The 23177-nt window shown below is 30.9% G+C and overlaps 1 protein-coding gene across 1 annotated transcript; it reads left to right on the plus strand.

Annotated features, from left to right (window-relative positions):
• Positions 1–687: 687 nt before the first annotated feature.
• On the plus strand, positions 688–21690 carry LOC143049259 (protein OSCP1-like). The gene is made up of 10 exons (XM_076222957.1): positions 688–862; positions 4331–4485; positions 5846–6013; positions 6524–6604; positions 15121–15224; positions 16292–16420; positions 17507–17570; positions 18200–18327; positions 19672–19744; positions 21539–21690. Exons 1-10 carry the CDS (start codon positions 751–753, stop codon positions 21641–21643), a joined length of 1119 nt encoding a protein of 372 aa, XP_076079072.1. The 5' UTR covers positions 688–750; the 3' UTR covers positions 21644–21690.
• The last annotated feature ends 1487 nt before the right edge of the window (positions 21691–23177 follow it).

Below are 23177 nucleotides of genomic sequence, written 5' to 3' on the forward strand. Positions count from 1 at the left end.
ATGAAAAATTTTGTCCTGCTTTTTTTTTTAGTTGTAATCTCTGTCCTGCCTTTTTATTTTTTACTCTATTCGGTCCTGCCTTTTTTTTTACTAGTTTATCCTGACTTTTTTTACACCAATTGTCATCCTGCCTTTTTTTTTTAACAAGTTTCTCATCCTGCCTTTTTTTTTTACTCAAAACTCTTGTCCTGCCTATTTTTTTCAAATTTCATCCTAGCCCCCCCATAAAAATCAAATGGTAGCTCCCTAACAATAACATCTTCAAGTTCATGCCTTTTATATCATGTACTGTAGTACGCCGCTAGATTAAAACTGACGAGGAAAGGTAACACACGGCCAGCGAAAGCTCTTTTTTGAGAGCCCAGGTGGTCGTGTGGTCTAGCGGGACGGCTGCAGTGCAGGCGATTTGGTGTCACGATATCACAGTAGCATGGGTTCGAATCCCGGCGAGGGAAGAACCAAAAATTTGCGAAAGCAAATTTACAGATCTAACATTGTTGGGTTGATGTTTAGACGAGTTGTCTATATATATATATATATATATATATGTGATACAGTAGTAAAATGTATCTAAACTATACTTCTTTGGTGAAGTGTTCATTGCTAAGTAACGCGGAAATCCTGTCCTAGCTTACGGTGTTGTTTTGACTTTTAGTCATTGTAAACTTCCGAACGTCTTGACAATAACCTTGACCTTCTAATAAACGAGCACTGACAGATTCGATCTGGTTCTTGACACTATCCAGAAAAATGTCGTGTAAAACATTACCATTATTGTTTATAAATTTGGGAGGAGAAATGATTTACATCCTCGACCAGCGTCTTAGAGCACAAAATATAGCAGACGAGAAAGCGAAGAAAGGTAAGACGCTTTAAAGTTTAAGTTTTTAACACACTTTGTCTGGTGCACTGTCACAATTTTGTCCAGTCCGACATTACTCTGACGTCCAACGGGTCTTTTGCCAGTCAAGCTGGTTCTGTGGGACATCAGAGCTCGTCCCATTTAAAAAAGAAAGAAGGATATTTGCCCACCCAAAATAGATGCGCTGCTTCGTCGTTTCTGGTGCCGACTGGCGGCCTTGGAATTAAATAAATCGGGCATCAATCTGTTCATTTTTTCATTTATCTCTTCATTTATAGAAGTTTTACCTACCTGCCACCCTTTATTTTCTCATATTTAGACATATTTCACAGTGACCCATCGATTCAGACATTTTTCTTTTATTTTCAAATGGACTTCAAGTTATGAGGAATTTTGCAACCTCGAGACTCAAATATGCAAATGATTATACTTTTATCATCTCCTTTATAGGAGATCGATATTTAACATTTAGTAAGTAACCACGAATTTTCACCTCCTTTACAGGAGATCGCTATTAAGCATTTAGTGCCAACCAAGATAACAATCGAAAGCTCTCTGAGATTTAAATTAGATTACTTGCATCGTAAATGAACGAAGTGTTAGAATATGGTCATTTCCATAAATCATCACTTGTTTTCTTGTGGTCACGTGATAATTTGAAATCAAAATCAAAATGCAGAATTCGATGGGTGTCTGTGAAAACTGGTAAAATATGAAAAAATAAAGGTTGGCAGGTAGGTGAAACTTACATAAATGAAGAGATAAATGAAAAATGAACAGATTGAACCCCGATTTATATGATTCCAAGGCCAGTCGGCACTAGAAGCGACGAAGCAGCGCATCTATTTTGGGTGGGCAAATATCCACTTTTTGATATGGGACGAGCTCTGACGTCCCACGGACTGAATTTTGTCAAGACCCAATAGTGGGAGAGGGGGTCTGTATGCGCACCTAAGTCATGGCATAATAATTAACTTGTTGATTGTGCCCATTATCAGGCAGAAGCAGAAGTAGATAAAGTCATTGAAGGCAATATTTATGCTAAAAAAGGCGTCCAGTTTATCATGTTTATTGCTATTTGTTTAAATTTAAAAAATAAGAATAGTACCGTAGATGTTTAACAGTAATTGTCGAAATAATTAACTGCACATTGACAAGATGTAAATAAAAAAAATGTATCTCCTGTTAGGTTTGGAACAACCTTTCAAATCCATGAATCAGGGGTACATTTCCAGTGATAAAAAATAGATTTATGTAAAACCCACATCTGAGTTCAAAAGAGCACATATTCATTATAATAAGAGGCAGGTATAACGTGTGAATGGGGACAAAGTCTGTATGTATTATTTTTTTTTAATTCAAACATATTGATAAAAGAAACGGAAATATTGTAACGTTCCCGATTTTGGTTCTGTTGTGAGAGATTTAGCTAGCTATGACGTCATATTCAATGGAAAAAAAAGAAACGCTTTCATCAGGTAATGTTTTTTTCATATCAAACAATTATTAAAAAAAAAACGAATTTGTATTGATCGCACGAGTTCCAATCTTATATTTTACTAGACTGATAAATATATATTTTATTCAAAGTCATATGCAAACAAGACCGGAAAAGGAAGTAAATTTCTGCGCGAATGTGGGGAAAACCGGAACAGGAAGTAGATCTGAAAAAAAAAGTTAACGATTTTGAGTTCATTTTTTTTGGATTTTTCTACCATAATTGGGTAAAAAACACTGCAACAAATCATTGAGGGGCCTGTTGGTGGTCTGTTTCAAGGAAAAATTAAAAATTATGTCCATATCTAATGTACATGAACCTTGTTTGAGTGGTAGTCCAAATTTCCCTGAATACAATAGGTGCATAGAAGGTACATGTATTGCAAAATATGACTTTTTCGAGTGCACCTATTGTGTTTATTGTTAATCTGTTCTTGTCCTGAAAATGCATGTTATATTTGTCAAAAGATGAAAGTGAAACATAAAGATCCTAGATTTCAGTGTTGGCGTGGTGTCAACATTAAGGTAGAGTCTGTGGTTAAAGTTTATTTTAGACATCAATAACTTTGTCAAACCTTCATGGAATTAAGGAAATTTGGACAGAAGCTTATATATGATTAAAAGACAGTATCAAGATCTAGAGCAAAATTTTAAAAATATTTATTTTTTATTTTTCCATTCACATCAATTACTTTGTCAAATCTTTGTCAAACCTTCATCATGTTCATAGAATTTTATGAAGCTTTGGCAGAAGTTTCTTTTTTATGATTAAGAGATAAATCATAATCATATCTATTAAGATTAAGTCTTTGTTTTTTAGTCATCGATAATTTTGTTAACCTTTATGATTTTTGGGAAAGGACATGGTAGGTACACTTATGGCACAAAATGGCCTTATATATCAACTTCATCATAAATCATCAAAAAGTCACAATTTGGTTTGTAAATGGGTCTATTTCAAAAGTCTAAATGCTAAATTAATACATCAATTCTTTTCACAAAAGTACATTTTTTTCCCCAAAGTAAGCCATTTTGGACATTTTGTCAAAATATGTTAATTTTCTGCAGTTTTCAGACCTAAAAGCTTAAGAAACACCTTGGCCGCCACCTACAATCCAAAATGTGTTGTAACCAAAAGATTTCAATTTTGATATAGAATTCATCAACATAAACACTTTTTGGATCGGGGATGGAGGCCAAGGTTACACATGTAATTATGATAAAAACGTCAACTATATTTGGTATATGGAATGATTTTAAGGTGCACATGTCTAGTTGGCAGGTGTCTTCTGACCTTAACCTCATTTTCATGGTTCAGTGGTCAAAGTTAAGTTTTGGAGTTGTTTTTTTTTTTTCTAATACTATATGCCATATATAGGTCAACTATATTCGGTGTGTGGAAATATTTTATGATCTTTATGTCAGTCGCACAGGTTTTTTTTTACTTTGACCTCATTTTCATGGTTCGTTGAACAGTGTTAAGTTTTTGTGTTTTGGTCTGTTTTTCTTAAACTATAAGCAACAGGTCAACTATATTTGTTGTATGGAAGAATTGTTAGCTGTACATGTCTGCCTGCCAGGCATGGTTCTTCTGCCCTTACCTCATTTTGATGGTTCATTGGTCAATGTTTAGTTTTCTTGATTAATGTTAAGTTTAGGTGACAGTGTAATAAAACTTTACATTTAGGACTATCAACATAATATCAATGATTAGTAAAGAAGGTGAGACATTTCAGCGTGTATACTCTTGTTATGCACCATTTATAGGCATTATGTTTTCTGGTCTGAGCGTCCGTTATTATTTTATGGTTTTTTCCCTCAGCTTATTATATTTTAGAATGTTGCTTGGTTTATTATTGATGTTGTAATGCTTATGCCCTTTTGGGCCCATAATTGGAATAAAAATACCTTCTTTTTCTTCTTATAGCACTAGAGTTACCTACATGTAAAAAATCAATTATTTTTTTTCAGTTCTGCACGATATTATTGCAACAATGTTTCACAAAAGATTTATGGATGAATTATTTAAGCCTCAGCCTTTATATTCCAAGAAAGCTATGAGAACAGTATTTGACAGACTAGCCCATGCTTCTATTATGAGACTTAATGCTGCCAGTATGGACAAGGTCAGTTTGAAATATAAACCTACAAATTATTTTTAACAGACTTAATACATGTATGCTTGCATGTAGATTGTCATATACTGTAAATTAAGAAATTATTGCGACGTTTTTATTAATGGGAATTCTACGACTAGGTAAGTAACACAATAATAAGAACTTGCATTCTGATACAGTGTATCTTATACATATTTCTGTAATTAGATTTTCCCGACATCACAATTATTAATCTCACATTTTTGTCACTTCTTCAAAAATTGAAATAATAAATGCATGCAATGATTTCTGAATTTACAGTATATAAGTTACTACAAGTCCCATTTTAAGAAACGGTACATTGTATTCAATATACATGTAGTTGCAATTGTGTAATAAACTTGTTATATTTATAGATTATCGATGATCATTTCAACGAGATTGATTTTCTCGCTTGGTCAGAACAATATAGAGATAGTTTTGCAATTTACAACAATATATAACTTTTTACTTATACTCCCATGTAACCTTAAAAAGCTGGTTTGACAACTTTTGCTGAAATTAATTCAATTTATCTTTTTCAATAAAGTAACAAAGCATATACATTGCAGTAGGACCAATTTATCGCTATTTTACCTATGACGACGTTGTCAATTTCATGTCAATTTCGTTAGCAACGCCACATGCCTCCTTAGTTTCTAGCAAGAATTTTCCATCTCAAGCGAGTAGCATGATATGAAAATTATCACAAAAAAAGATCAAAGAAAAAATGCACAAAATAGCGATAATAATTATTACATGTCAGAAAACTAAATTAAACTAGACTTGTAAGAAGGGAAGTTGAATACAATGTAATATCTTTTACAGAATGTTTTCTTAAGGTATTGCTTGATGTAGCTGTTAAGTGCTGATAAGAAATGAAGCCAAAATCAATGAATCAATCTACTAATGTAGTATAGGACATTAGGTGTATTTTGACATCATGGCCTGAAAATGATATTTCCAGATGTGTGCTGAAATTAGCAATTGTTAATATTTAAATGCAAAATTACAATTAATTTATAGTAATTTTCATTTGTATGAAGAAATTCATGTGATTTTATGTTATAATCACGTAGCATTTTATACAATTAATAGTTACTAAGCTTGCAGTTTAGAAACAAGTCTTTAATTTCTGAAAGCAGAGAACAATATAGATTTAGTTTTGCAATTTACAACAATTTTATAACTTTTTACTTATACTCCCATGTAACCTTAAAAAGTTAGTTTGACATCTTTTGCTGAAATGAATTCAATTTATCTTTTTCAATAAAGTAACAAAGCATATACATTGTAGTAGGACCAAATATTTTTTTACTTCACCTAATTCCAACATTGAATTTGTTTCCAGCTTTATGATTTAATGACAATGGCCTTTAAATACCAAGTATCCATGTGCCTTAAACCTAGAGATATAATATTAGTTACATTGAATCATCTGGATGCCATGAGAAATTTTGTTGGGGATGCTGCAGAAATTAGACAACAGTTAGACCATGTATATAGGTTATTAATGGAAGTAAGTATCCTTTTCCTAGAGAGTTATCTTTCCTTGAGACCATTTCCATGAAACTTATCATTTCCACATCAAATGAAACTGTATATCAACATATAAATTGTGATGGCGACAAGTTTCCTAAAGAATTAATACCAAACCAATGACAACATTTTTTATTTTTTTATGCCTGAGTTAGTATTTGTAAAGTATTGATAAGTAAAACTGAAAAAAAAACTTTTAATAGTTAGCTACTGAAATGTTGAATTGTTAGCAACAGTACTTGCAGTAAAAAGGGATAGATTATAAGATATTTAGCAATATGAATAATAAAAATATGAATAAGAACATCTAAAAATGAATCTTTCTTAATCAATAATTAAGCTTATAGTTTGGTATGTTGGCCATTTTTAATAATTCTGTGTTATTTAAAACAAAAATGTAAACTAATTCAGTGATAATGGATACTTAAACTCCGAAATATACAAAGCAGTCTTTTTAACTGTGTGTTACATTGTGTCCTCTATATTTCAGAGTTTTGCATCATTAACTATGGGAGAATATCAATTGATTAGGCAGACATTACTTAATTTTTTCCAAGATATGCATATACGTGTAAGTACTTTTATCTTGATTACAGTGTACTGAGGATTCATTTATTTTCGTGGGTATCAAATTTCGTGGATTGAGGGAAACTTGCATATTCGTTTATATTTGATTTCGTGATTTTGCCATTCTACCCATACACAGCCTATAGAAAATTTGTAATTCCTTGAACATTTTAATTCGTTGATCACTTGTACCAAGGAAACCCATGAAAATTGATATCCAACGAATAATAATGAATCTACAGTATTAAAGTACTTTTAACTAATTACTCTACATTTTTGCTGATAGTTTCTTTACTAAGTTATGATCAGTGTCATTTGACTAATGTTGTTATTCAACAGTCTCCCATTCATGCTCACTAATTAATTAATAATTCAATAATTACGTTGTTTGAAATATTTTCTATGATTAAATGTCCCTAGAGATGTGCTATTTTGGATTTCTGATAATATTTGTATAGCAGAATTCTACCTTGAATTGATCATTAAATCATTGAAATTCAGGTAATATTCCAGAAATTTACCTGATTGATTCAATATCGAGATAACACATTGGACTAGAAAACAATTAACAATTCCTTAGCAAAAAAACAACTAAAAAAAAATAATGTTTGAAAAGAGTACATCTTAAATTGATGATGTGTACAAATGGACAATTGTAGCTATTATGTTACATGTTAAAATGGTAGTAATGATTGATTTTTCCCAAAGGTACACTTGTCTTCAATTTAAATTTGTTTACTGTCTACAATTGAAAATCAATGCTGAATTGTTAAGATGATTTGTATAAAATGCTATTAAATTTCTTTTGTTGGAATTGTCAGATAAAAGCAAATAAATTTAGTATGATTGTCAATGAGACAACTATCCATATATACCATATGACAAGGCCTTCAACAAAAAGCAAACCCATACAGTATAGGAAAATTGTCACAGCAGAAATCTTTCATGTGTAATTCAATTTTTATATGACCACAATTTTTTTTCGTATAATGCATTGGTAACTTGTCGTCGTCCGAAGACAGTTGGTTTCCTGACATTAACTTTGATATAAGTAAATAGAAATCCAAATTTTAATTACAATCCTAATTCAGACCTGTATCAAGTGCTAATATTGTGTCCCAACTGTTCAGGGTTGGACCTCTGCGGTTTGTCCAGCTGCACTCATCGAAGTGTTATTTCTATTTTATTCAAATCTTTACAGACTATTTAAAATTAGTTATACATGTTGAAATGAAACATTGCTTAGGTGAAGCAGGTTGTTGGAAAGTTTTAAAACTGGTATTAAGTAAAATTGTTGAACTAAGTTTTTGGCAGTCAACATTTATGTATAACTTCTTGGTTTTTTTTTTTTTCTGCGTTTATCTGATAAATGAATTTGTTTTATTTTTAGCTCACCTGGCCGAAAGGCCAAGTGAGCTTTTCTCATCACTTGGCGTCCGGCGTCCGTCGTCGTCCTGCGTTAACTTTTACAAAAATCTTCTCCTCTGAAACTACTGGGCCAAATTTAACCAAACTTTGCCACAATCATCATTGGGGTATCTAGTTTAAAAAATGTGTCCGATGACCTGGCCAACCAACCAAGATGGCCGCCATGGCTAAAAATAGAACATAGGGGTAAAATGCAGTTTTTGGCTTATAACTCAAAAACCAAAGCATTTAGAGCAAATCTGACAGGGGTAATATTGTTCATCAGGTCAAGATCTATCTGCCCTGAAATTTTCAGATGAATCGGACAATTCGTTGTTGGGTTGCTGCCCCTGAAATGGTAATTTTAAGGAAATTTTGCTGTTTTTGGTTATTATCTTGAATATTATTATAGATAAAGATAAACTGTAAACAGCAATAATGTTCAGCAAAGTAAGATCTACAAATAAGTCAACATGACCAAAATGGTCAGTTGACCACTTTAGGAGTTATTGCCCTTTATAATCAATTTTTTACCATTTTTCTTAAATCTTAATAATCTTTTAGAAAAATCTTCTCCTCTGAAACTACTGTGCCAAATTTAACCAAACTTAGCCATAATCATCATTGGGGTATCTAGTTAAAAAAATGTGTCCGGTAACCTGGCCAACAAACCAAGATGGCCGCCATGGCTAAAAATAGAACATGGGGGTAAAATGCAGTTTTTGACTTAAAACTCAAAAACCAAAGCATTAAGAGCAAATCTGACAGGAAGTAAAATTGTTGATTAGGTCACGATCTATTTGCTCATGAATTTTCAGATGAATCGGATAATCGATTGTTAGGTTGCTGCCCCTGAATTGGTAATTTTGAGGAAATTTTGCTGTTTTTTGTTATTATCTTGAATATTATTATAGATAGAGATAAACTGTAAACAGCAATAATGTACAGCAAAGTAAGAACTAAAAATAAGTCAGTATGACCAAAATAGTCAATTGACCCCTAAGGAGTTATTGCCCTTCATAGTCAATTTTTAACAATTTTCTTAAAATTTGAAGATTTTCAATATTATTTTCCACAGAAAGTACTGTTATAGATAGAGATAATTGTAAGCAGCAAGAATGTTTAGTAAAGTAAGATCTACAAACACATCACCATCACCAAAACACAATTTTGTCATGAATCCATCTGTGTTCATTGTTTAATATTCACATAGACCAAGGTGAGCAACACAGGCTCTTTAGAGCCTCTAGTTTTGCAGATAACTTTTAGATATTGTCTAAATTTTCAAATCAATAATTCTGTCAAACCTTTTCAAATTTTATAACATTTTGACTGACAGAGGAACTTTTTTGGGTTACATGGTGTTTAACTTTTTCTAAAAATCAGTTTTCAAAACAAGATACGCAGTAGCTTTTTTTATACCCCCGCTTTGAAAAAGGGGGGTGTACTGTTTTACCTCTGTCAGTCCGTTCATCCCATGAATATTTTTCGTCACATTTTTCTCAGGAACTACAGTACATGGATTTCTGAAATTTAGTTTCAGGGTTTATATAAGTGTGCTATACTGTGTGATGCGTTTTCAGATTCATCACTCGACAACTTCCTGTTTACCAAACACTTGTATAATTTTACACATGAAAGCCAAGTTGAAAATTTTCTTCACATATTTCTCAGGAACTACAATACAAGGATTTCTGAAATTTGGTTTCAGGGTTTATATAAGTCAGCTTACTCAGCTATACCGTGTGATGCGTTTCCAGATTCATCACTCGACAACTTCCTGTTTACCGAACACTTGTATGATTTTACACTATTAAAATTATCCAACTGCGGCGGGGGTATCATCAGTGAGCAGTAGCTCGCAGTTTCACTTGTTTTATTTATATTCAACCAGTTTGTTTAGAATGCCTATAATCAACCAGTTTGTTTAGAATGCCTATCTCTAGACATGATAAATCATTTAGATATTTTTAAAATTACTTTAACTTTACATATTGAAAAAAAAAACTTTCTCCAGACTTGATTATATATTTAGATGTATTTAAAATCAATTTAACTGTAGATGGTGACAAAAATACCTTTCTCCAGACTTGATAAATCATTTAGATGTAATTAAAATCACTTTAACTTTACGTGGTGATTAAAAAAAGAACTTCTCCAGACTTGATAAATTATTTAGATGTATTTAAAATCACTTAACTATACATGGTGATAAAAATATATTTCCTTCTTAAGTTGAACTCTGATGGAGCAGAACAGGTACTTGGATGTGTCATATTAATTATGAATGAATCTATATCTCAATTGTTACAATTTATGATATTATTTTTTTTATATATTATATACATTTCAAAAACCCTCCCAATTGTGACTAAGTTGCTTGTTTAAATTGTTGTTAAAAGGTCTTTGGTGCATTACCTCTAAGATATTGATGTAGTATAGGAAAGTATGTGTATATATACTTGAAGTTGTATTTAGTAGATGTATAAGGAGAATGGTTAGGAATATGGATTTATTGAAGAATAGAATGGATTGCAAAATTATGATACATGGGTTCCATAGAAAGATATTAGAATGGAACTGTAGGAGTTTTAACTATAGAAAAGACTGGATTGGGAAGGGTCCATATATTTACTGAGGAAAGGAACTGGGGTTTAAAGATTTATAGAATGTAAATGAATTGAGTACTTCCGTGTCCTTAAATTTTTAGAAATGAGATGAGCTTTGAGCTTTATATTTTCCAATATTTATATAAATACAGTTGTTTAGGACCTCTACATATACTTTTCATACAATCAGGTCTTTACTTTTTTACCTGTGATATAAAATATTTTTAATAACTATACTTGTCTTTTCTATTCCTTCCATTGCTCCATGTCCTTCTCTCTATTATCGAAACAAGCAATTTTGTGTCATTATATATGGCCTACCATATATATCTCACTTTTTCCTAATTATATGGCCATATATATGTATTCCACTCTCATTTAACTATGTGATTCAAATGTTGAACAATCAGTTCAAAGTTAAGATGTTACCGTTAAAAAAAGAATTCAGATCTGGTATTGAAATAGCTGCGGAACTGTAGCTCTTACATTGTAGGTACTTTTATTTATTTTTGACTGTTTGGGGACCAAAGAGACAAAAAATATCATAAGAGCCTAAGAGCTACAGTTCTGCAGCTAGTATTAAAATAATTACCATGCATAGATTTTTTCTTATATACTATAGCTGGAAATTTTTCCATTTGATTTATATTTTTCCATTTGATTTATATTTCCAGGCATGTATTCCTTATTTGCACTTATGCATGAAAAGAAATGTCAAAAAGCCGTTGGTAATATACACACTTGTATATAATAAAATAATAACTGTTGTTCTGCTCAATTTTACACGATGACAAATTTCTTTTTTTCATGGATGCCCTTCAAATAAAAAGGTAAAAGACTGATCTTTAAATAGGATTTTTATGCCCCACCTATGATAGTAGAGGGGCATTAGGTTTTCTGGTCTGTGCCTCCGTTCGTCTGTGCGTCCGTCCGTTCGCTTCAGGTTAAAGTTTTTGGTCCAGGTAGTTTTTGAAGAAGTTGAAGTCCAATCAACTTGAAACTTAGTACACATGTTCCCCATGATATGATCTTTCTAATTTTAATGCCAAATTATAGTTTTGACCCCAATTTCATGGTCCACTGAACATAGAAAATGATAGTGCGAAGTTCAGGTTAAAGTTTTTGGTCAAGGTAGTTTTTGATAAAGTTACATCAACTTGAAACTTAGTACACATGTTCCCTATGATATGATCTTTCTAATTATAATTCCAAATTATAATTTTTACCCCAATTTCACAGTCCACTGAACATAGAAAATGATAGTGCGAGTGGGGCATCCGTGTACTATGGACACATTCTTGTTCATTCATGGTTTGTTATTTAGACAGGAAGGGGTCAATGAAAAATCGTTGCTATTAGTTCTGCCAAGAAATTTGCAAAACTCAATACTTGAAGTCTTCACAGATCCAATGTATATATAGTTTTATTGTTATTTCTTATAGTATTGGTTTCTGGGATTTAATTTGATGCTTTCACACAAAATGAAGATTAAAATGCTATCTCAAGGTCTCAACCCACTAGTCATGTTTGCTAGAGTTATTTTTATGCCTAATCAGTGTAAATAATAATTGAAGGAGAAACTTTGTTTCAACGATTATTAATTTCATAGGTGTTGTTTTACAGGAAACTGATGAAATGATGTTATTAATATCAGACATTGATTTCATACAGAAAAGTACATCACCAATATTACTATCACCTGACTTGTCAATTCTTCTTTGATCCAGGAAACATGAAAGTGTATTGATTCATTGTAGAGATAATATAAATTTCAAAATGACACAATAGAAAAGAATAACTTCCATTTGATTAAGAAACAAGTTTCAAACTCAGCACATTATTTCATGACTCGATCCATACTGTTGTTAAAATGCAAGTTATAAATTTCAAAACAAGATGGCACACTAGTCCACAGACAACAATAAGGTGTGCTTATGTTACTAATAAGTAATATCTATTTAAAGATCTGACAAAAGCTGCAGACTGTTGGTCCAGAAGATACAATCAAAGATATTTTTTTTTATTTCTGCAACATTAATAAGTGATTTTTAGCCTTGTATTGCACTAACTGAATGATGACTCCCTGTATAACTTTATATAGAAACTTCTTCCCAGTCTTTCAGATACAAAACTATTTTATTCCAACCTTGTAAATATATTTTATTTTCAGTGTAAGCTGTTCATATTCGTAATTGCCAAAATCTCACATCTGAATATAATCAAATTTTAATTCTTCTGCTGTCAGATTTTCAGCAATTGAATTTAGTCTACTATGAAAGCCTAAATTGATAATTCATATTAATATTGACAAATCTATAATTCAGTATTATTCAAACTGTAAACAATTATAGTACTGGTAATGAATAAAAACTTGAAAGACACTTACAGTGACTTGACTGTTAGTGTTGCTATTCACCAATTGCAACTCATTCAAAATTTTGACCCAATTGCAATTTGTTTTATTAAATCAAATTGTTCAACTGGTCAAAAATTTGAACAAACTGTTCAGCCAAAATGTGAAAGTGCAAAGTGATAAAATAAATCATACTTACAATCCTATAAGTCTGTAACTCCACTGTATTGATGTATTTCCTAAATCAGTCTATCAATCTGTATAGTTATATTATTGCCATTACCATACTAAAGGTGAACTGTTTTATTTTGAATTGCTATAAAAATGTCAAAACTAAGCTTTTATAGAGTTTTTCTTTCGAAAAGTATTCTATATTTATAAGAATCACACACTATGTGAATAAAAACATTTCATATTCAGTAAAATATTTGAAATTGCAATATGTTTGTAGGAAGGGGAGATAATCGCTTTTTGGTTTCAAAAAGTCTTTATTCAAAAGAATAGCATTTTAGGTTATCTCCCCAAGGAAGCATATTGTTATTTCATACATATTTTACTGAATATGAAATGTTTTTATTCACATAATGTGTGATACTTATAAATATAGAATACTTTTCGAAAGAAAAACTCTATAAAAGCTTAGTTTTGACATTTTTATAGCAATTCAAAATAAAACAGTTCACCTTTAGTATGGTAATGGCTGTAATATAACTATACAGATTGATAGACTGATTTAGGAATTACAACAATACAGTGGAGTTACAGACTTATAGGATTGTAAGTATGATTTATTTTATCACTTTGCACTTTCACATTTTGGCTGAACAGTTTGTTCAAATTTTTGACCAGTTGAACAATTTGATTTAATAAAACAAATTGCAATTTGGTCAAAATTTTGAATGAGTTGCAATTGGTGAATAGCAACACTAACAGTCAAGTCACTGTAATGAATTATCAATTGTTTCGTAATTGAAAATACAAGCTTGACTTGTATGTAATAGAATTTTAAAATTGAAAAATGAAAATATCACATACTACCAAATTAGATAAAATGCTTATCTAAATGTCCTTAAATCTGTGTCACTTAAAGTACTTCTGTATATATGTTCAGATAGGATTATAGGATTTATTTCCATTTGATAGATTTAAATATTTAAAGGAAATGTATTGATCTATTTTAAATCTATTCAGAAAGTATATCAAATTCAAATTTCCATTGATTTTTGTCTGTGAATAGCACATGATTTTTTAAAGAATAAAGTATAGTATTCATTCGGTGCAAAATAATTTGATGGTGGATAACACAAAAGATGATGAATCTTAAAGGAAACTAAAGTTATATTTTAATAAATGATGCATAAAAAACCTGTTGAAGTGTTATTCTAGCTTTTGTGGCAGATATACATGAATATGTGTAAAGATACAGAGACCATATTGACAAGGTTGCTTGCTGTAGCCTGTAGGAGGTGAATTATAGTATTCAAGTTTGCTCATCTCCAATCCATATAGAAATATAACTCAATCCATTTCTAAAAATGACTAAACTGTTCTCCTCTTGGCTGGCTCAACTCTGTTACTACAATTCTACATTATCTGTGATAGGATCTCTACTAAATATATAAATTTGTTTCAGCACTAGGTTTCTAAAGGAATAAGAATGTTGAACATTTCAAGAAAATTTGACAGCAAGTAATAGAATAATTTTAAAAGATTGGCCTTTTTCAATGTTTTTTATACAATATAAAGTCTCAATTGACAGTTGTGAACTCTACTGGAGCACTGTGCTGGAATTCCCCTTTATTTTGGCATAATCTGCAATACACTTTTCTACTCCCAAACATTGATAAAAAATAAGTTAGCTATAATATAACAGTATGAATATAGAAAAAATAGTCAATTTACTAGCATTCAGGTTTCATAAGGAAGATATAGACTAGTATTCAAATTTGCATCTGAAAATAATAACAGCTTTTTAGTTATTTTTTGTTTGTTTTCTAGGGAGAAGTGTATGTGTAGTTGTGTTATTTCTCGACTTACATACAATCATTTTTACTCTGGAGTTTGTCACATAGACAAGTCTTTCCATAACACCACATTAGTCATTACCATGCAGTAAGAACATGATGGTGAAAATGATTATTTCTATTTTAGGTATCAATATTTCTTAAAGACAAAGTACAAAATAGTAATGGTAGATTTGTTTTACCGACTGCAGGAAGTTTACCTCATGGAACAGAAAATCCTGGTCTTATACGGTTTGTACAATTATGCCATTTTCCTAAGTCCGATCAAATTTTAAAATATAATACTAATAAAACCAAAACAGGACAACTTTTTTTGCAAAAAAAAAACCAACAAATAAAATCATGCTAGTATAGTTATTTGAATAATTCGAATGATGCATTGAAATAATATTAACTATGGAACACATTATTACCATAAACAAATTGGTTGAGGCCAGACTTAATATCCACATCAAATGGAGGTATAACTACTCATCAATTGACTGTGAAATGTCATTAGTATGCTAAGAATTGTAAAGGAGCAAAATTTATTTGGAAGGTCAAAAGTCGAATTCTTATCTCAGAACATGGTAAATAAAAGAGTGATCAGTATAGATTATCGGGTTTTTGACGCATTGATATTGTAAAATATCAGCCGTGAGCCACAATGTGAACCTTTTTGGTGAGTGAGCGCAGCGAACAAGCTAAAAAGTTACACATTATGTCGAGCGGCTGATATTTTACGATATCTATACAAAGAATACCCGATTATCTGTTTATCGTTCTATTACTGGTCTTTTCCCTCTTCCTTAGTCAGTTTTACACTTGACGAAAGTAAGCTTCATAACATCTCCTCTCACATTGTGACATCGCTGATAACTTCTCCTCTCACATTGTGACGTCACTGATAATGCCTGGTCTCGTTTTGAAGTCTTGATACGAGAATTACGGAGCGACAGAGCAGGGTGATATAGGCATAGGGACAGACACTAAATTCAAATACATCAGTTTTTTCAATGGATTCATTATGATATATTAGAAATCCATTCAGTTGGCCTTTTCAGAATCTAAAGGACTATGGGTAATCTCATTGTTTGTACACCAAAATGAGAAAATAATTTTACATCATTAGTTGAATTTTCATTGTTTATCACATTTGAGCCAATCCTACCATTTTGGCGTACAATTTTAAAAATATTTCCCAGAATACCTTAGATTCTTAAACGTGGAATTTTAATGAATTAAACTAACATATAGAATTTAAAAAAAAGGTGTCCTGAGTTCACAGTTTTAAACTTGCTTAATTTGTTCTTTTTCAGTTATTATAATGAAAATGGTAATGAAATTAAAACAATACAGTTCACCCCTGGAGGATCATATACAGGGTCACAAGGTGAAGGGTCGTTTGACATGAAAGGCAGTAGAGTTACAAAATTAGGAACAAATATGTAAGTTAAAGTTGTCATGTTAGTTCGATTAAATATACTACATTACAAAGCTTCAAGTATAATGTAAGACATGCTTCACATTTGAATGAAACACTATAGTCTATGTAAGCAAAAAGAATTTAACTGCAAGAATTAAAATTGAAAAAGTGTTCATCTATACGATATATAGTTATAATGGGCAAGGAAAGAGTTCTTCTGTTTCATGCACAACTTTTTTGAGGTAAAAACAGTAAATCTCAATATGAAGTTTATGTTAATTCAAGCGAATGTGCTTGAAATGTTTACAACAGAAATCTCCATTTATTAAATATAATTAATATATTCAAGGATGAGAGGTGCTTTTGATTTTAGTGAGTAAGTGTTTCAGAAAAGATACCTGATTTCTGGTTATATTATTTATTTTATGATTATTTCAGTTCCTTTTGTAAGTCAACATAACAAAGCTTATAGTTTGTTTCTCCAATTCTGACACATCTGGAAAAAAATCTGTTTTATTTTGTACATTTTTTCCTCCATTGTATATTGAGCAAAGAATGTCCCTTTAATGGAAGCTTTATCCCTGTATACTGCACAGAATAGAAGCCAAATGCTTGATGACATCAGTTTTGCAAACATTTTATTGTTAAAGCAGTATATATTAATTTGATTCCATTGGAATTGCTGTCAGAATTGTTAAGAAATGTATACAAAAGGTAACCAGGTTTGGGGAAACAAACAATATTTTAATGTTGGCCACATATTGAGTTTAATTTGTTGTATTAAAATTTTTGTTTGCTGAGTTAAAATTTACAATGTTGAAAATTGTTATAACTGTGGAAACATGTTGTATGATCTTCTTTGTACAAATAGTATATATGATCTCTCTATGTTGAAAACCAATTATTTTATACTGAATATTTGATTACTTGATTTAAGGAATGAAAAAGCCAACAAGCAGATAACATTTACAATCCATGTCAGAAGCAATGTAAGGAAAAAAAATTATTTCAGATTATATAATAATTATTTAATGAAGTCAAAAAAAATGTAGCAAAGGAACAAACAATTGGTATTTTGTTTTTAACCGAGCTATATTTAATTATTTAGGTATTCTGTATCACGAACAGTAGAAACGACAGGGTCAACAAGAACAACCACAAGTTCAGATATAGTGAGTAGTGTTAGAAATTACAACTGACATAGCAAAATTGCTAATTTTTTCCTATCGATTCTCTTACTTTAGTTTGCCTCAACCAAATTATGAAACTGATACACAATGTTTATTACCACAAAACTTTTTATTTTGGTGGCATCACTTTTACTGTTCTAGAGTTATGTGGCTTATGCCCCTTTATAAATGGAAAAATTGCTGAATTTTTCATTTCCATTCTTTAACTTTAGTTTGCCTCAAAACAAAATATTATGAAACATATACACAATGCTTATTACCACAAAACACATATCAAGTATGAATTTTTGTTTCGTCACTTTTACCGTTGGTGAGTTATGCCCCTCTACAAATGGAAATATTGCTGAAATTTTAGTTTCCGTTCTGTAACTTAAGTTTGCCTCAACTAAATGTTATGATACATATACACAATGCTTATTACCACAGAACTCAGATCAAGTACAAATTTGTGTAGCGCTAATTTTACAGTTCTTGAGTTATGTCCCTTTATATTATTATATGCAAGTGGGACATCATCTGTTCCCCATTTATTTATTTTCTATATAGAATAGCTTTACATTTAAAAAAATATATATATAATCCAGTAATAATTTAACTTTATTTTTTTGTAGGAATCCAGTACACCTGATCCTTTAGCCAAAGCACAATTAGATTTATTATCACAACTTATAGGAAGTAAAACAGCTAGTAATAAATCAGAGATCAGATTGAATTTATTTAAAAATGACAAAGAAGAAGAGTAAGATTTAAATTGAACTGACTGAAATGAAATTTAATCAATGTTATATCATAATGGGTACTGTGGATTCATTTATTTTTCATGGGTACCAATTTTTGTTGATTGAGGGAAATTTGCATTTTTGTGGATATTTGATTTCACGATTTTCCCAAAGTTTGCATACAAGCACACATAAAAGTCTGCATACAAGCACACATAAAAGTCTGCATACAACACACATGAAAGTCTGCATACAAACACATATAAAAGTCTGCATACAAGCACACATAAAAGTCTGCATACAAGCACACATAAAAGTCTGCATACAAGCACACATAAAAGTCTGCATACAAGCACACATAAAAGTCTGCATACAAGCACACATAAAAGTCTGCATACAAGCGTACATAAAAGTCTAGTGTTACATTGAAATAAGTGTGTTGATCAGAACAAACATCTTCTTACTTTGACCTTACTCAGTAGTTTTGCCACATTGCTCACTTGGATATGTGGAGATCGTTGATTCAATTTTTGACTGAGTCAACCTAAGAATTTAAAATTAGTATTTGGTTTTTATCTGCCAAGCATTTAGGAATAAGAGCAAGGATGAGGATAATTGATTCATCATTTGTCATGCATTCTCATTTTTTATATCCAAATGGACAATTATTTTTTTTTATTATCTATGAAACAAGAAAATTTGAAATTGTTTGTGAATATCTATTACTTTAACTTGCTGACTTCCACATTAGAAAGGTCCATTTAATCTACGATATGATACACTTTACGGAACTATGACTAAAAAGATTGATTGATTGATTGTTGGTTGCTTTACGCCGCATTAGCACAAAAAGGCTATATCGCGGCGACTAAAAAGAGAGAAACGAAACCTGTTGTAATGGGTTTTAAACACAGGTTTCGCACCAAAAAATTATTTGCACAAAATTTCAAGGTCAGTTATTGATTTGTCTATTGTTAGATGAGTAGACATACAGATTATTTTTGAAACAACACAACATTGTTATCAATTCTGTTAGTGTTTAATGCATTTCATTTTATAAAAAAGAATATTTTTATAAATCTTTCAGGGATAATGTATTTGGTAGGGTCAGCGGGAGTAAAAAAAGCATGAAATGTCAATTTATTTTTATTCTGCAAATCGGAAAAGTAGGGTTGGCAGATTTGCCAACAATTTAAAAAACCCTTGTCTCAAAGCCAAAAGTATATATATAAAGACAAATGTGAAAAAAAAACATATATTGTTTTAGAAACTGTGTAAAGAGTTTGTCAAAATTTTCAATATATTTTAATGGTAAATTTTATCATATTTGAAAGTTTTAAAATATGTGTATTATTTATTTCCAGACAAGCTGAAGCAGCCTTAATGAAGCCTATAGAATTAGCTGAATCTAAAGTTGTCAAAATAGATGCTTCCAAGGTATTAATCAGAAATAGAGTTTTCAGTATAATAGGGATATTATTTACAGTATACCTCACAGGCTCATTTGATGGAATAGGGCTGTGGTTGTTGTGTGGTCTAAGTAATTTGTCATGATCTCATATATCATTCATCTTTACACAACTGTAATAGGGGTCAAGCTTGGCTTTGATCATTTTCAAAATTGAGTATCGTAACTAAACATAATCTTAGTGACAAACTTTTAAGTTTCTCACCAGTTGTTGGAAGTTTATCTTGGAACTCCACTTTAATCCACAATGAAATATAAATGCATAGAAATCAAAGCTCAAATATCAAGCCAGAAATTACTTGGTTATGCATTTTTTTGCAATAAGGAATGCTTAAATGTCTAATATCATCACATATCATAAGTTTTTTGTACAAATTTACTAGGTTTTGATAAACAATTATATTTTTAGTAGAAAAGGTTTTGAGGGATATTTTGACTTGCTTTCATATATTTAAAGACTTTTATTTTTGCTTTAACTAATCATCTCTGAAGTCACAAGTTACTAAAGCTGTGGTAAATAGTTGTTCTTACACTCAATGAAATAGATGTGATGCACTTTCACAATATCTGTGTATACAGAATTTGTTTTGATGATGTTTTTTTTCTGTTTGATTTTTATTTATTTCACATTCTTGTTCCTCTTATCACAGAGCATGATATATAAGCATGTATCTTTGCTTAAAAAAACTAGTCTGGCTTTGCATTTGTAAACTGTTGACTAATGGAAAAAAAATCTTTTGAAATATTATACTTCATGCACATTTAATTCATAAATACCATGTATGAATACAAGACTTTTACTTGGATTTCCAAAAGGGTTTTATTGTTATTTGTATTTTTGTCTCGCTTGTGACGACAGTCTTAAAAGTGGCTAGATATAGGTTGTGCTACTATTGTGGCATTGACAAAGAGGCATCAACAATGGTTAATTTTCTGCTTCGGTCAATTTGATGGGAACTACTTGTAGTAGATCAATGATATTTTCTATAAAATTGCATTACTAATATCACAGTTTGATGACTTTTTCGATGTCCTGTTCCCTAGGGCATGGTCCAGCAACTTTCAATAGACAATTTTCAATGTTATTTTTTCGGCATCAGCCAATTTGATAGGAACTTTCTTTTGATAGATTTATGATATTTTCTGCAAAGTTATAAGACATAGTCCAGTGACTTACATTAAATTATCATTTTCCAATGTTATGTTTTCACCTTAAGCTAGTTTGATAGTACCAACTTATGGTAGACAATGCTATATTTTATAAAATTGCATTACTATCAATACATCTCAGTTTTACAACAATTTGACGATCATTTTGACGATTTGCCTTCTATGTCATGGTCCAGTAACTTTGAGTTAATTAGCAATGTTGCTGTATATCGGATAATCAGATTATCTTTTTTTAATTTTCTGCTCACAGGCAAGTCATATTTCTGTGTCAACAGTTTCTTTTGTATAAGTACTATTCCATGTATCATTTTCAGCATTTGACATCAACTTCCAAGTTCACTTTCAAAGCACCATGTCCTTTTCTTAAATCTAGCAGGAAATTTTGTCAACTTCATAGTTAAAATTTAGCCATAAAACTAATATTGGTTCTTAGGAATATATAGATGAGATGAAAAGTTGTAAAATGATGTTTTCAATTCTTTTCTGGTTTTAAAAGGTAATTATGGTCCTTATTCACTGTAGATTTTGACATTTTTGCTAGATCCAAACTTTTAGTTGGTTTATATTTAATACAATATTTTTTTACATTTCAGAAACAAAAGAATGACGAATTAAGTAGAATTATGGGAGAATTAGCAGTAAATGAAGGATCCTCTAATGACAATGATGATTTATTAGATTTAATGGATAAAGCCTAGCTGATGTTTGTATTATGGAATATTTTGAATGTGAGAGAGAGATGGCATGAATGTGGAGTTAATGAATGGCAATGATATGAGAGATCAAGAGACAAATCATTACTGATACAGCCCAATATGTTTTTGATCTATAAGAAATTGTCACGAATGTAAATGTGTGATTTCTTAAGCTATGTTAATGTTAATTTTGTGTCAAATTTATAAGAGATTGTTTGACCTGAAGGATATATGAAAAACTACATAGCCCTGATGGACCAAAGCTTGTAGCTTGGATTACATATCAAATATATATATACATGAAATGTTTAAGGTATGTATTTAAAATACTGTGGGTTCATATTAATATGTGGAATACCAATTTTTTAGGGATTTTATAAATAAAGATGACCAATGAATTCGATAGCATAATATCACTATTTGGATTCAGATATATTTAGAATCCTTCTTAAATTGATTTTCCTGTTTTAAAAATTATGACTCTGGAAAAATAATTCCAAAATGGCATGTTTTGTTAGAGGTAAGAACCACCTTATATATAAAACAGTTTTATAATTGTTTTGATGATTTTCTGTCATTTCAAGTTATAAAAGATATTTGGAAATAACAATATGCTAAGTGGTGCCTTAAGGATGTACTTAGGTGAGGTTTTGGAATTTGTGTCCAATTTTCAGACTTCTTGGTTTTTTTCCATACAAAAAAAGTAAAATATTTTGCCCCATAACACCCATTTTTTTTTCATATAAGACTAAATAGCTCATGAAAGGTCATTTACAAAAATTTTAGAGAATTCTTAATTTTCTTTCTTTTGATTTGGGACCCAAATAATAACAAGGCAAACATACGGTAAAAGTCTGAGTCAGCCTTTTCCCGCCATATTTTAAATCTCAAATATCTCGAAAAGGAGGGCCATGACCTATCAATATTTTTAGCTTATTTTTATCCTTGAAGAATGCTCTAACTGCTTATAGTATCAATTTTAAATTCTTGATTTATTAATTTTCACCTAACCTCACCTAAGTACATCCTTAAAGAGTTATTGAGTCATACATAGAGTTGATTTCTAAGTTGTTTATGAGAAATGACAATTGAAGATTTAAACAAAAGTTCTTGATATATATAAAGTTATGTTATTTGTTTGAATAATTTATTAAAAAGATTTTTCAAAGACAGTGCTATAACTTGTGCCACTCTCCAGTATTTTTCAAATGTTATGAGATATATGATACAGAGTAAAACATGTTTAAATGGAATCTCACTTTTGAGTGTTTAGAATTTTATGTTACAAGTAGATTGAATATCCAGAAGAATTTATTTTTAGCTTACGTGGCCCAAAGGGCCAAGTGAGCTTTTCTCATCACTTGGCGTCCATCGTCGTCTGTCGTAGTCGTCCGTCATCATCAACTTTTACAAAACTCTTCTCCTGAAACTACTGGGCAAAATTTAACCAAACTTGGCCACAATCATCATTGGGGTATCTAGTTTAAAAAATGTGTCTGGTGACCCAGCCAACCAACCAAGATGGCCGCCATGGCTA

This window comes from Mytilus galloprovincialis, chromosome 10 (genome assembly GCF_965363235.1).
Source record: "Mytilus galloprovincialis chromosome 10, xbMytGall1.hap1.1, whole genome shotgun sequence".
NCBI lineage: Eukaryota > Metazoa > Mollusca > Bivalvia > Mytilida > Mytilidae > Mytilus > Mytilus galloprovincialis.

Coding starts and splice junctions, on each gene's coding strand:
- LOC143049259 (XM_076222957.1), top strand. CDS start 751: ATGTCGTGTAAAACATTACCATTATTGTTTATAAATTTGGGAGGAGAA. Junction 15,225..16,291: donor GAAAATCCTGGTCTTATACG/GTTTGTACAATT, acceptor GTTCTTTTTCAG/TTATTATAATGAAAATGGTA. Junction 16,421..17,506: donor ACAAAATTAGGAACAAATAT/GTAAGTTAAAGT, acceptor TTAATTATTTAG/GTATTCTGTATCACGAACAG.